At 42.0% G+C, this 14,289-nt stretch overlaps 1 protein-coding gene across 1 annotated transcript in view; it reads left to right on the top strand.

The window, feature by feature from the left end:
• Positions 1-14,289, top strand: part of ADGRB2 (adhesion G protein-coupled receptor B2) — a 265,571-nt gene that overhangs the window by 170,171 nt on the left and 81,111 nt on the right. Inside the window, 5 exon segments of the mRNA XM_060784160.2 lie at positions 748-849; positions 6,505-6,611; positions 8,391-8,585; positions 13,770-13,838; positions 13,925-14,033. Of these exon segments, the coding sequence (XP_060640143.2) occupies positions 748-849; positions 6,505-6,611; positions 8,391-8,585; positions 13,770-13,838; positions 13,925-14,033 (582 nt within the window).

The raw sequence follows: 14,289 nt of genomic DNA, 5'->3' as shown, positions 1-14,289 counted from the left end.
TAATAAATTAATTGGAAAGTGTGACTTCACCAGTGGATCACCTAATGGGTTTCCATGGAAGATCACTTAATAGGTTTCTATTGAAATTTCCCTAAGTGTTTCCATGGAACATGGGTTTCCATAGGAAATGGCTTGATGGGTTTCCATGGATTATCATCTTATGGGTTTCCATGGAAGAGGGAAAATTTGAACCCTGCTTTGCAGGAGTCCCACTCCAACAGTCAAAAGACATTGCCATTGGCTCAGGAATCCCCCATTAGTAAGAAGATTTATGCCATTAGATATCTCTAAAGCTAAGAGAATGGGACTTGTTCAAACTCTCTTGTTGCTGAGAATGCATCTACAGTGTTGACAGAATGCAGCTGGGAACAACTTTAACCACCATGGCTCAGTGCTATGGAATCATGGAAGCTCCAGTTTGGTGAAGCACTTATTTTGCAAAAGACGTTGAAGACCTTGCAAAACTACAGCTCCCAGGATCCCATAGTATTGAGCCATGACACTTGACATGGTGCTAAACTATATCCATTCTGTGGTGTAAATGCTCCATGAAAGGGGATTTGAACCCTGACCAATGTGATCTCTGAATGTTCATAATTGTTGCCTGTCTCAAAGCTCTAAATACTGATTCTTCAGATGCATTGATATATAGAAAGAAGGCTACTTATAGCTGCAACTATTTCACACTTTTATCTTTTTCGGTTACTTGACCCATCCACTTTTGGCCTCTTCTTCTCCCTCCCTCAGCCTTCCACGAAATGTGCAAGGATGAATATGTCATGTTGATGAATTGGAAGAAAGTTGCTGCCGGAGAGACCGTATACAACAAATGCCCAGCCAATGCCACAGGTAAGTACATTACTGTGTGTTGGTGGTTATGGAGACATCTGCATTTTGCAGGCTGCAAACTGGAGGCTTGACAAGTGAAAAGAAGAACAAGACAAAGGGAGAGGAGGTGTTGAGAGAGACAGATGGAGGGACAAGAACAGATGCCCCTTGAGACCTATATGCCAAGACAAGTTTCTCACCGAAAGCTGAAAGGCTCGATGGCTTTCACAGGATACGTCTACACCATGTGCTTTGGTTCTGGTTGAGTGCATGGTCTCATTCCAGTTTGCACTGCAGGATACGTCTACACCATGTGCTTTGGTTGTGGTTGAGTGCATGGTCTCATTCCAGTTTGCACTGCAGGACAACAGCTTTCTGCAGTCCGAACAATCAGAATTATCCTCTTGATGTGGTATTCTCTTAGCATTGGTTTACTTGGATTATTACTAGGACACTTTAGACTTCTTGGGCATAACCCAATCTTTCCTCACTTGCTCATGCTGTAGAGGACTTTTGGTCACTGTTCAACAGTGAAGCACTTTCCCAAAGTTTATGAATGTTGTGGAAAGTGGGTTTCCCTGACAAAATGTCTTCAGGGTGAACAAAAGATGCTTGACGTTGTTTTTGCAGGTCTCCACCAGATATAGGTCCTTTACCAAGAGTCCCTGGAAAGTCTGAGTCTTTCCTATAATTGTTCTTTCCTACCTCAGACAAATCTCAGAACCAAACCCTTGGAAAATCCTTAGGTTTGACTGGCATTATTTCAGATTGTTGTGATATGTAGCTAAACTTCTCTGTCTTTTTCTTAGGAACTGGAACTTGTACTTGTCCCAAGGGTTTAGGACAAGATGTAGAGTTGCCATCACTACTTTGCTGTGGAATGATTTTTCGAACTTGTGTGTGGCTCAAGGGTTTAGGTTTGGGACGGGGCAGTCACTCGCCATCAGAACTTTGCAGTGGTCTTGTCACTACAGGAGGCTTCTTTGCAAGTGATAGTATTGGAAAAGTTAGAGTCATTTTGGAACTTTGTTTGCAGTGCCTTAAAGTCCTCAGTTCTTTCCACATTCATGACCATATCCATACTTCTCCTACTGTTGTGCTTCATTGTAAACTAGCTCAGTTTTTCAGCCCATTTTGACTGAGTCAGTCCACAAAGCAGAAGAGGCTGAAGAACTTCCTCTCTCTTCTCCTCTATGGGCTTAGTAACTGAAAGAAATCCTACAGCCTTGCACATGCCATATGCAGACATGGGGCACATCTATACTGTAGAATTGATACAATCTGACACCGCTTTAACTGCCATGGCTCAATGGTATGAAGTCATGAGTGTTGTAGCTTGAGAGACCTATATGAGAGATCTATTTAGATATTTGAAAGATGTCATATTGAGTAGGGACAAGTTTGTTTTCTGCTACTCTAGAGACTAGGACACAATGGAACCATAGGGTCAAATTGCAGGAAATGATATTCCACCTCAACATTAAGAAGAACAAGAGCTGTTCCACAGAGGGGTATTCTGCCTGGGAGTCCAAGGGAGTCTCCTTCTCCAGAAATTTTTAAGTAGAGCCTGGATGGCCATCTGTTGAGAAGACTTGGATGGTGTCTTCCCATCTTGCAGAAGCGGATTGGACTGGATGGCCCTTGGGGTTGCTTCCAACTATTTATTTATCGTATCAGAAGTGAACTGAGGGCACAGTTGTAATTTATTTTTAAAAATGTACTAGCTGTCCCCTGCCACGCGTTGCTGTGGCCCAGCCTGTTGATCTGGAAAATAAAGTAATGAGAAAGTGTTGGTTTCTAATATATGTAATTTCTTTCTGCTTGTGGGTAAACAGTATTTCTTGCTGTTTCTTTGTCAGTGTTGATGTGGAGGGTGTGTGGTTTACCCACCCTGGAACATGCAACATATCACTGTCCTTCTTTAAGGGTCCCTTTCAAATCTATGATACTATATCTGTGTGTGTATGAATCATATCTATCTATCTATCTATCTATCTATCTATCTATCTATCTATATCTATGGCTGGATGGCTCTTTGTCAGGAGGACTTTGATTATATTTTCTTGCCCTGGTGAAGGGAGTTGGACTGTATTGCCTTAAGTATTTTCTGTTGGTTATGGGTGTTCTGTGTGGGAAGTTTGCCCCAATTCTGTCATTCGTAGGGTTCAGAATGCTCTTTGATTGTAGGTGAACTCTGAATCCCAGTGACTACAACTCCCAAATGTCAAGGTCTATTTCACCCAAACTCCATCTGTGTTCATATTTGGGTGTATTGAGTGCTTGTGCCAAGTTTGGTCCAGATCAAGGTCAATACCCACCAAACCCTTCCAGTATTTTCTGTTGGTCATGGGAGTTCTGTGTGCCAAGTTTGGTTCAATTCCATCGTTGATGGAGTTCAGAATGCGCTTTGATTGTAGGTGAACTATAAATCCCAGCAACTACAACTCCCTAATGACAAAATCATAATTTTTTGAGTGATGGTCACTCCTTGTATTGTGAGACACTTTGTTGCCAAATTTGGTGTGATTTCATTCGTTGGCTCTTTTGTTTTTAAGGTACTCATTATGCATAGAGCATTTATATATTTATAGATTAAAAAACACAAAGTTTAAAAAACTTGGCATTATATTAAATGTCTTTTGACCTGTAGCTAGCCACTTGGAGTGCCTCTGGTGTCTCTGTAAGAAGGTCCTCCATTGTACATGTCACATAGCTCAGACTGCATTGTAAAGAGGTGATCTGTGGTTTGCTCTTCTCCACACCCACATGTTGTGGGCTCCACTTTGTGGTCCCATTTCTTAAGGTTGACTCTGCATCTCATGGTGCCAGAGCACAGTCTGTTCAGTGCCTTCCAAGTGGCCCAGTCTTCTGTGTGCCCAGGAGGGATCTCTCATTCAGTATCAGTCATGGCTTGAGGTTCACTTTTGGACTCTCTCTTGTTGAGGTATTCCTGCAAGTATCTCTGTAGATCTTAGAAAACTATTTCTTGATTTAAGGCATTGGTGTGCTGGCTGATATCCGAACAGAGGATGGGCCGGAGATGTCACTGCCTTGGTCCTTTCATTATTGGTTTCTACTTCCCAGCAGATGTCAGGTGGTGCAATACTAACCAAATAGTATCATTTCTCCTGTGGAGTGGGGTGTAAACATCCTGTAATAATGTGGCATGTCTCATTAAGAGCCACATCCACTATTTTAGAGTGGTGAGATATGTTCCACACTGGGCATGCACATTCAGCAGCAAAGTAGCAAAGCACAAGGTCAGATGTGTTCCCTGTTTCTGGTTGCGATCCCCAGGTTGTGCCAGTCAACTTTCATATGATATTTCCTATGACTATCACTTTTTCCTTGATAGTCAAGCAGTGCTTTTTTGTAGGTCAGAGCACAGTCCAGGGTAGCTCCCAGTTATTTGGGTGTGCTGCAATACTCCAGTGGGATTCCTTCCCAGGTAATCCTTAGAGCTCGAGATGCTTGTTTGTTCTTTTGATAAAAAGAACAAGTCCGTGTTTTAGATGGATTAGGAATCAGCTGGTTTTCTCTGTAATAGGCACAGTGAGAGTACCTAAAGCTTTGGAGAGTTTCTGTTCAACCATTTCAAAGCTCCCTGTTTGGGTGGTGATGGCATGATCATCAGCACAGATGAAATAAATTGGCCTCTATCTTGTTTCCCCTCTTTTCTCCAGCCGCTCAATGTCCATGCATTGAAATGCCCAGAAACAGCTTAGTTGGTTGGGATTGTGTGGAGGAAAGGAAGCAGAGTCATTCGTAGGAAAACAGCATTCTCCTCCAGTGCGATATGGGATCTCAATCTTTGTCTTCTATTTCCAAAAAAAATGTGGTTGTACTTACATAAAAGAGAGGAAAAAACCCGTCTCAATTTTATTTTTACATTTTCACAGTGCTATGTATTTTGCACATCTCCCACGGAGATGTCTCTGGGAACGTTCTCTGCTCTCTCTCAAACTCACTCTCTTCCTACTTTGAAGATTTTTGTGCCGAGTTGCACATTTAACCGCGTTGAAAGAAGTACACATCTGGCTGTTTGCAAGTTTGGCACATTATATGTCTTGAAAAGAAGAAGAACCCCAGGTTGGAAGGATAGATCTTTTGCCAGGGGAGGAATAAGCCCACGTGCGATGAGAAATCCAGTGTCCCCGGCCTGTAAACAATGCCTCACAAAGGAAACCAAAGCTGTTCCTTTATACAAAATTAATAAGATTGTGGAGGAAGCATAGTCAATTTGTGCTTTCTTCTATGGAAAATGCCTTCCATACCCTCCAGCACATCACAGATTATAAACTGGAGCAAACTTGGCCACACAGCATTAGAGTGGGGCAAACATGGCAAAAGTTACAAATAAGGAAAGCACACAAGTTTTGCTGGTTGGTGCAATTTGTTTGTCTTTTTGTCTAAAGCAACTTGGAAGAGTACCATTTAGAGTCATAGAGTTGGAGGAGAATCTCAAAGAACATCCAGTCCAACCCCCCCCCCCCTTCTGCCATGCAGGAGGACACAATCAAAGCCTTCTGGACAGATGGCCATCCATCCTCTGTTTTAAAACTTTCAAGAAGGAGAAGTCGCCAGAATCCCAGGCAGTATATTTTTCTGGGTTGTTGTAGGTTTTTCTGGGCTATATGGCCATGTTCTGGAGGCAATATTTCTCCTGACGTTTCGCCTGCATCTATGGCAAGCATCCTCAGAGGTAGTGAGGTCTGTTGGAAGTAGGAAAAATGGATTTATATATCTGTGGAATGACCAGAGTGAGACAAAGGACTTTTGTCTGATGGGGCTAGCTGTGAATGTTTCAGCTGATCACCTTGATTTGCATTCAATGTCTTGGAAGTGCCTGGGGGGAATCCTTTGCTGAGAGTGAATTTATGTGCCTGTTTGTTTCCCCTCTGTTGTTTTGCTGTTGTAATTTTTGAGTTTTTTAATATTGGTAGCCAGATTTTGTTCATTTTCGTGGTTTTTTTCCTTTCTGTTGAAATTGTCCACATGCTTGTGGATTTCAATGGCTTTTCTGTGTAGTCTGACATGGTGGTTGTGAGATTGGTCCAGCACTTCTGTGTTCTCAAATAATATGCTGTGCCCAGGTTGGTTCATCAGGTGCTCTGCTATGGCTGATTTCTCTGGTTGGAGTAGTTTGCAGTGCTTTCATAGTGATTAATATCACTATGAAACAACATATGAAAAATGTTCTGTTCCTGGTTTGAAAGTGTTATTCCTATTTAATTGTGTGATACTTACTTTGAAATTAGTTGTTATACTCCAGAAGCATCATTTTGCGGCTGCCACAAACTATGTCGAATATGTCATTTTTGCGGCTGCCACAAATTATGTCAATATCTCGAGATTCTATGAGATATTGATTGAAAAACTGGAGCCAAATGTGCTATAGCAGGATATCCCTCCCACAAAAACAAAGTTTTTTGCAGTTTAATAAACTTTCTCCATGTTTTATGATAGAAACAATTAGGAAATTGCATTTATAACCCAGGAACAAAGTTGTGTTGCACAGTGTAATATACCAGGATAGTTCATCCTCTGTCATCTTCATGATCCAGACCCCAGTTTTCCGCAATCCTTCTGCAGCAATATCCAAGATGTGCTTGGGTTAGCTGGACTTAACAGGCCTCTTCTACTCTAAATGCTGCCTTTTGCTTTTCTTCTCTGCAGGTTCTGCCAGCCGCCGGTGCCTCCTCAACCCCAACGGTGTGGCTTACTGGGGTCCGCCCAGCTTCGCACGCTGCATTTCCCACGAGTACCGATACTTACATCTCTCAGTAGGTGCAGATGCTGGCAGGGAGAACTGGCTATCTCTTCCTTTTTGTGCTATCATATTGACGTTCGAGGGCCATATTATTCAGAGTTCATTTGGTTCCATTGCTCCAACTGGTCCTTCATGGGTTAGGAGCCCAGTGGTGAAAGGAGGATGGTGCAGTTGGCATGTTCTTCTTCCCCAGTCACTTCCCATGTCTCCCAGTGTTTCTGATATTCTTAATGTTTCTTCTGTAAAGATGCGCAAGGACTAACTCTCATTGACATTGTGGAGTTGAACATGGTTTCACATGGGAAGGTTTTTCTGAGCTACTAACTACTACTAACTACTATCCGGAAGCTCAAGTTGGTACAAAATGCAGCTGCTCGGCTTCTTGCGGGAATTCCGATGAGATGCCACATAACGCCAATCTTACAGCAGCTGCATTGGTTACCAATTGAGCACCGGATCACTTTCAAAGTGATGGTACTTACCTTTAAGGCCTTGCATGGTCTGGGGCCAATGTACCTGAGGGACCGCCTCACCCCCTACCAACCCCAGAGATCTCTCCGTTTTGAGGACCAAGATTTGTTGGAAATTTCCAATGTCAAGACCTTGCATCTAACAGCAACCAGATGCAGAGCCTTTACAGCAGTGGCACCATCACTCTGGAATGCTCTGCCACCTGAAGTCCGTGCCTTGCGGGACCTATCAGCTTTCCGCAGGGCATGTAAGACATATCTGTTTTGACAGGTCTTTGATAGTTGATATTGTTGTTTTTAAATTGTTTTACATTGTTTTTAAATTGTGTTAGAGTTTAGCCTGTTCTTGTAAGCTGCTCTGAGCCCCAGGGGAGTGGCGGCGTATAAGTTTGAATAATAAATAAATAAATACTTTAACGACACTCCATGCAGTCATGCCGGCCACATGACCTTGGAGGAGCCTATGGACAACGCTGGCTCTTTGGCTTAGAAATGGAGATGAGCACCATCCCCCAGAGTCGGACATGACTGGACTTAATGTCAAAGGAAAACCTTTACCTTACCTTTTTACCTAACTGTTGTTGTTCATTCGTTCAGTCGTCTCCGACTCTTCGTGACCTCATGGACCAGTCCACGCCAGAGTTCCCTGTCGGCCGTCACCACCCCCAGCTCCTTCAAGGTCAGTCCAGTCACTTCAAGGATGCCATCCATCCATCTTGCCCTTGGTCGGCCCCTCTTCCTTTTACCTTCCACTTTTACCTAACTACTACTATGTATTTATTTAATTATCTAGTATATCATTAATTTAATAATTATCTATAGTAATTTTTTTCTAATCCATGGGGAATATATTCCTGGATAGACTACAATTACATGAAACTGTGGATACGTTGAAATGCCATTAAATTAACTAACGTCCAGTCCCAGCATACCACAGAGTTGTGTTGGAGGACCTAGAGATTGCTGAATAGGTATCCTATCTAGGAATTTATTAGGTCCTCCGAGCCAGTGGAAATTTTCAGGGAAAATATGCCATAGAATGAATTGAAGGCCCCATCAAATTTTTAGAGGTATCATTTCCCTCAAGTGCTTGGGTGAGTCAGACTGCGGATACAGGTTCTGCAGATATGGGGATCTTAGTGTCATTGATTCATTTCTATGCCCATTCTGCCAGAATGGGTCACAGGGGAAGAAAGGAATGAGTCTTTTTTGGCATTGCTTCTGAGCCCTAGCTCCTTTTATCCAGTCTTTAACCTTTCCTTTTCTTATATCTAAAAACATGGTTGTCATTCTTTCCTTCTCTCTCTCTGTCCCAATCCCAGCTCCGGGAGCATCTGGCCAAGGGACAGCGCATGTTGGCAGGTGAAGGCATGTCTCAGGTGGTCCGCAGCCTTCTGGAGCTCGTCACCCGCAAAACCTACTACAGTGGGGACCTGCTTTTCTCAGTGGAGATCCTGCGCAATGTCACAGACACTTACAAGAGAGCTACCTACATTCCCTCCTCAGATGACGTACAGGTACCATGCCAATGTCCAGACAGTACAGAAAATATTTCCTTGGTGCATGGCATTACAATGTCATGGGATCAGAAGCTGTATCTTTATGTTATGATGTGATCAGGTAAAAGAACAAGAAGAAGTCTTGTGTGTTTCCTTCGCAACAAAGCTAAAATTCGTTATTGAATTCAAGAAAGTGGGGGACTCAAACTAGACTTCTTGGAGTTGTGGTCAGATACAAATTTGACTATGGCTGTAAACAAGTTTTTGTACACAAATCACTAAATGGTTGAGTCTCCCTGCTCCAAAATGTTTAGACTCAGAAATTGTGATTTTGGATAGTTTCAGCTTTTGGAATAACTTTAGTTCCATATACATAGATACAGATATAGATATATAATGCAGCTGAGAATCTGTGCATTAAAAAGAGATTTGCAAGAGATTGCTCTTTGGGAACAGTAACTATTGAAGTATGGGAACTATAGCTTAGATATGACCCTGGGTTGGATCTTGATACCCAGACCTAAGTGTTATGACCTTATACTCTGCTGAATCTTGAAACCCTGCTTTGTGTCTGGAGTCTGGACTGACTTCCTGGCTTGATTACTGGACCTGGATACCAGTTTATAGTTTTGAACTTTGAACATCAGTTTTCCCTGCTTTCCAGGCTTGATTTTGGAACCCTGACTACAGATTATGTTTTTTATCTTGCAACTTTGTTTGTCTTATCTCAGCTGTGTGCATCGTTTCTGTTCTGTAGTCAGACCTTGAAGGAACTCAGTGTTTATTGTTTAAGTAGAACTGGTTTTGGCATATCTTGGGTTTGTTTAGGTATAAGTTTTCCCTTGTTATCAGGCGAACAATGTTACAGGCATGATCCATACTCTTCTCTTTTGCAAGGAAAGGATGATGGTGGTGGCATGACATCTGGACAATAGATTTGGTCAAACTGGACCCAATCCTGTTGGAGATAGCAAACTTCTCATGCCACTCCCATTTAATGTTATGTCTGTTTATAATGTGTCATTTTATTTCCTGAAGTGTATGTCTTCTTTGGTTTGCAGTATCCTTAGCTCTATATACTGAGGCAGTGGGAGGGGCTGCAAGATCATGGGGCTGTTTAGAATGCTTTTTAAAACATGATGATAGTTGAGGAATGACAGTTGAGGAATGACAGCTGTTCATTTTCCGGTCCCAATTCAAGGTGCAGGTGTTTACCTACAAAGCCCTAAACAGTTTGGGACCCGCCTACCTGCGTGACCGCATCACTGTGTACGAACCCACACAATCTCTTCGATCATCTAGAGAGGCCCTGCTCGCGCTCCCACCTCCATCGCAAGCGCGACTGGTGGGGACGAGGGACAGGGCCTTTTCGGTGGTGGCTCCTCAACTCTGGAACTCACTCCCCAGGGACATCAGACATGCCCCAACGCTGGCAGTCTTTAGGAGGAGCCTGAAAATGTGGTTGTTCCAGTGTGCCTTCCCAGAATAAGGAAACTCGCAGCAATATGTCACTAAACGCACTTTAGTAGTGATCTAGGATTGTTTGCATGCTCTATCCCTCTCCAAAATTTCTATCCTGTTTATATGTCACCTGGTCACGCCCAGCATTATTTTTAAATTTTTAATTAGTACATTGGCCCTGCCATAGGTTTTTAAACGTCGCTGTGTTACTGTTAATGTTTATTGCTATTTTCTGTTTATGAGTTTATTTATTGTTTGTACTAGCTGTCCCCTGCCACGCGTTGCTGTGGCCCAGTGTGTTGATCTGGAAAATAAAGTAATGAGAAAGTGTTGGTTTCTAATATATGTAATTCCTTTATGCTTGTGAGTTACCAGTATTTCTTGCTGTTTCTTTGTCAGTGTTGATGTGGAGAGTGTCTGGTTTGCCTACTCTGGAATATGCAACATATCCTAGTCCTTCTTTAAGGGTCTCTTTCAAATCTATGATATTATATCTGTGTGTGTGAGAGAGAATCATATCTATCTATCTATCTATATTTATGACTAGATGGCTCTTTGTCAGGAGGGCTTTGATTACATTTTCTTGCCCTGGTGAAGAGAGTTGGACTGGATGGCCTTAAGTATTTTCTGTTGGTCATGGGGGTTCTGTGTGGGAAGTTTGCCCCAATTCTGTCGTTTGTGGGTTTCAGAATACTTTTTAATTGTAGTGAACTATAAATCCCAGTAACTAAAAATCCCAAATGTCAAGGTCTATTTCCTCCAAACTCCATCTGTGTTCATATTTAGGCATATGGAATTTTTGTGTCAAGTTTGGTCCAGATCCATCATTGTTTGAGTCCACAGTGCTCTCTGGATGTAGGTGAACTACAACTCCCAAACTCAAGGTCAATGCCCACCAAACCCTTCCAGTGTGTTCTGTTGGTCATGGAAGTCCTGTATGCCATGTTTGGTTCAATTCCATTGTTGATGGAGTTCAGAATGCTCTTTGAGTGTAGGTGAACTATAAATCCCAGTAACTACAAATCCCAAATGTCAAGGTCTATTTCCTGCAAACTTCATCTGTGTTCATATTTGGGCATATGGAATATTTGTGTCAAGTTTGGTCCAGATCCATTATTGTTTGAGTCCACTGTGCTCTCTGGATGTAAGTGAACTACAACTCCAAAACCAAAGGGCACTGCCCACCAAAGCCTTCCAGTATTTTCTGTTGGTCATGGGAGCACTGTGTGCCAAGTTTGGTTCAATTCCATTGTTGGTGGGGTTCTGAATGCTCTTTGATTGTAGGTGAACTATACATCCCAGCAACTACAACTCCCAAATGACAAAATCATAATTTTTTGAGTGATGGTCACTTCTTGTGTTGTGAGGAGTTTTCTTGCCAAATTTGGTGTGATTTCGTTCATTGGTTCTTTTGTTTTTAAGGTACTCATTATGCACAGAGCATATATATATATATATATATATATATATATATATATATAACTATTGCTATTGTTTTTGTTGTTGTATTGTGGGCTTGGCCTCATGTAAGCCACACTGAGTCTCTTGGGGAGATGGTAGCAGGGTACAAATAAAGTTGATTATTTATTATTATTATTATTATTATTATTATTATTATTAGTTGGGGCTTGTGTCAGTTAGCATACAGAAGTCAGTGTTAGAAGTTAGAAGACAGTTAAGCCTTGAGTCAGCTTGAGTACAGAAGTCTGTTTTTCAGTCAGATGTCAGTGAAAGAAGTTAGAAAACTGTTGATGCTTGAGTTCCTTTGAAAGTAGACTCTTATGAAAGAGAATTGCACAGAACAATATAGTTTTTGAAGAGACTGTTAGAAACAATAAGTTAAAGATACAAACTGAAACGGTTTAAGTTTAACCTAACAAGAAATGTGCATGTATATTTAAATACATTAAGTTATGAGTAAAACAAACAAGTTATTTAAAATGTCTACTTGAATCGTTGTCTGCTGAAAGTATTTAATAGAAACAAGATAATTACAAGCCCAGTGATCATCCATTACCCAATAAACTAAAGAAACACACCCGAAACTAACAGGTCATAATCCATAATCCTCAATAAGTTGTGATCCTAACAGTTCATCATCCTTACCCCAAAAGGAGCCCCCGGTGGCACAGTGGGTTAAACCCCTGTGCCGGCAGGCTGAAGACCGACAGGTCGCAGGTTCGAATCCGGGGAGAGGTGGATGAGCTCCCTCTATCAGTTCCATACGGGGACATGAGAGAAGCCTCCCACACGGATGATAAAAACATCAAACAAATCATCCAGGTGTCCCCTGGGCAACGTCCTTGCAGACGGCCAATTCTCTCACACCAGAAGTGATTTGCAGTTTCACAAGTCACTCCTGACATGACAATATAATATATACCCCAATAGGTTATGATCCTAATGGGCCATAATCCATTATCCCATTAAATCCAGCTGTCCAAACTGCCCTGAAACCCCAGGACACTCCAGAGTTTCCTATTTATAGGAAGAACTTGGAAGTATCTCCAACTTCACCAAAAGTGTGGTCGAAAAAACCCAAGCTACTCATTAGAATCCACTGTACATCATGAAGACAGCAGGGCTTTGCCTTTGTCTGTGTTCATTCATTCACAGTGAGTCCAGAGTTTTGGTCCAGTGTAGACGTCTTCATACTTAGAATATCAGAAAACAAATTTGCTCCATTTTCCATATGACATCTTTATAAATATTTAAGCACAGCTATCATATCACCTTTCTCTATATAATGAGATATCTTGGAGATGGGAGTCAAGTCTGCACACAACATTCCTTTTTGTTTTCTACACACCTTATATATAGGTATTTTATTTATTTACTTACTTACAGCTTTTATATTCCGCCCTTCTCACCCCACATGGGACTCAGGGCCGATCAGAATGTACACATATATGGCAAACATTCAATGCCAATTTTGACATACAACATATACAGACATAGACAGAGGCTATTTAACTTTTTCTGGCCGCCAGGGGAGCTGTCGCTTTTATCGTCCATCTGCTACACTGATGAAGCACTTCCGCATTCCCCGCATGCTTCCCCGTTGGAATGCTTTTGCTGGAGTCTTCTTTATGGCCTCATACATCAGTTAATTTAGCCTTCCCACACTTTTTAAGGTGGTACCTTGTTTACCTACTTGACAGATGCAACTGTCTTTCGGGTTGCAAAGGTCAACAACAGGCTACACATAATTGGTTGGAAACCCACTCCAACCCAGGCAGGCTTCGAACTCATGACCTTTGGTCAGAGTGATCTTAATGCAGCTGACACTCAGCCTGCTGCGCCACAATCCCGTACTGAAGATAATTTAATACACAATATTATTCATAATTCTACGCACATGGCAAAAGTGTGTGTACCCTGAATCATCAATAACAAAAGGTGTCACTATGTCATCCAATGTCAAATTTTGGAGTATATCAGATTTTGGAATTCTAGCTAAGGGATGTTCAACCTACATCAAAATGCCAAGCAAAGTTTTGATTCAGTTCTTGTGGGTTTTTTCGGGCTATATGGCCATATAGCCCGAAAAAACCCACAAGAACTGAGTGATTCCGGCCATGAAAGCCTTCGACAATACAAAGTTTTGATTTTTAGAAATATTTTTCAGGTCAGTTCCATCATGTTCCTGATTTTCTAAGACAGATCAATATGTGGTTATACCAATAGATCAATAGGAGGTTCCCCAATAGATATATCTCAACATCTTTTCTTCTTTCACAGCGATTCTTTCAAGTGGTCAGCTACATGGTAGATGCAGAAAACAGAGAAAAATGGGAAGATGCCCAGCAGGTGAGTGGGTATGCACTGGGGGCATGGAGTAGTGCCAGGAAGCCCAAGCCTATGTTGAAACCTTATCCTTTCCTTGTTTTTCACAGGTCTTGCCTGGTTCGGTCCTTCTCATGAAGGTGGTGGAAGATTTCATCCACTTGGTGGGAGATGCCCTCAAAGCCTTTCAGAGCTCCCTCATTGTCACAGACAACTTGGGTAAGTGACTGGGATGAGGAGGGATGAATAGGGCGAAAGATGGATGGATCACCACAAAGAGAGATCCCTGTTCTCTCTACGGTGGAGGGTCCCAATCAATGGGGTGTATATTCTGAGGAGTGTGGCTTCAATTCCATGTGTTAGTCCTAATTAGAGTAGACAAGGGAGCCAATGCTTGGGCAAATATGTTTGATTCCATGGCCCTTCTCTAGTTAAAACTAACAATAGGATTTAGGCCCATATATGCTCCCAAGAG

This window comes from Anolis sagrei, chromosome X (assembly GCF_037176765.1).
Source record: "Anolis sagrei isolate rAnoSag1 chromosome X, rAnoSag1.mat, whole genome shotgun sequence".
NCBI classification, from domain to species: Eukaryota; Metazoa; Chordata; class Lepidosauria; order Squamata; family Dactyloidae; genus Anolis; species Anolis sagrei.
This window is presented reverse-complemented; position numbering and strand designations above follow the sequence as displayed.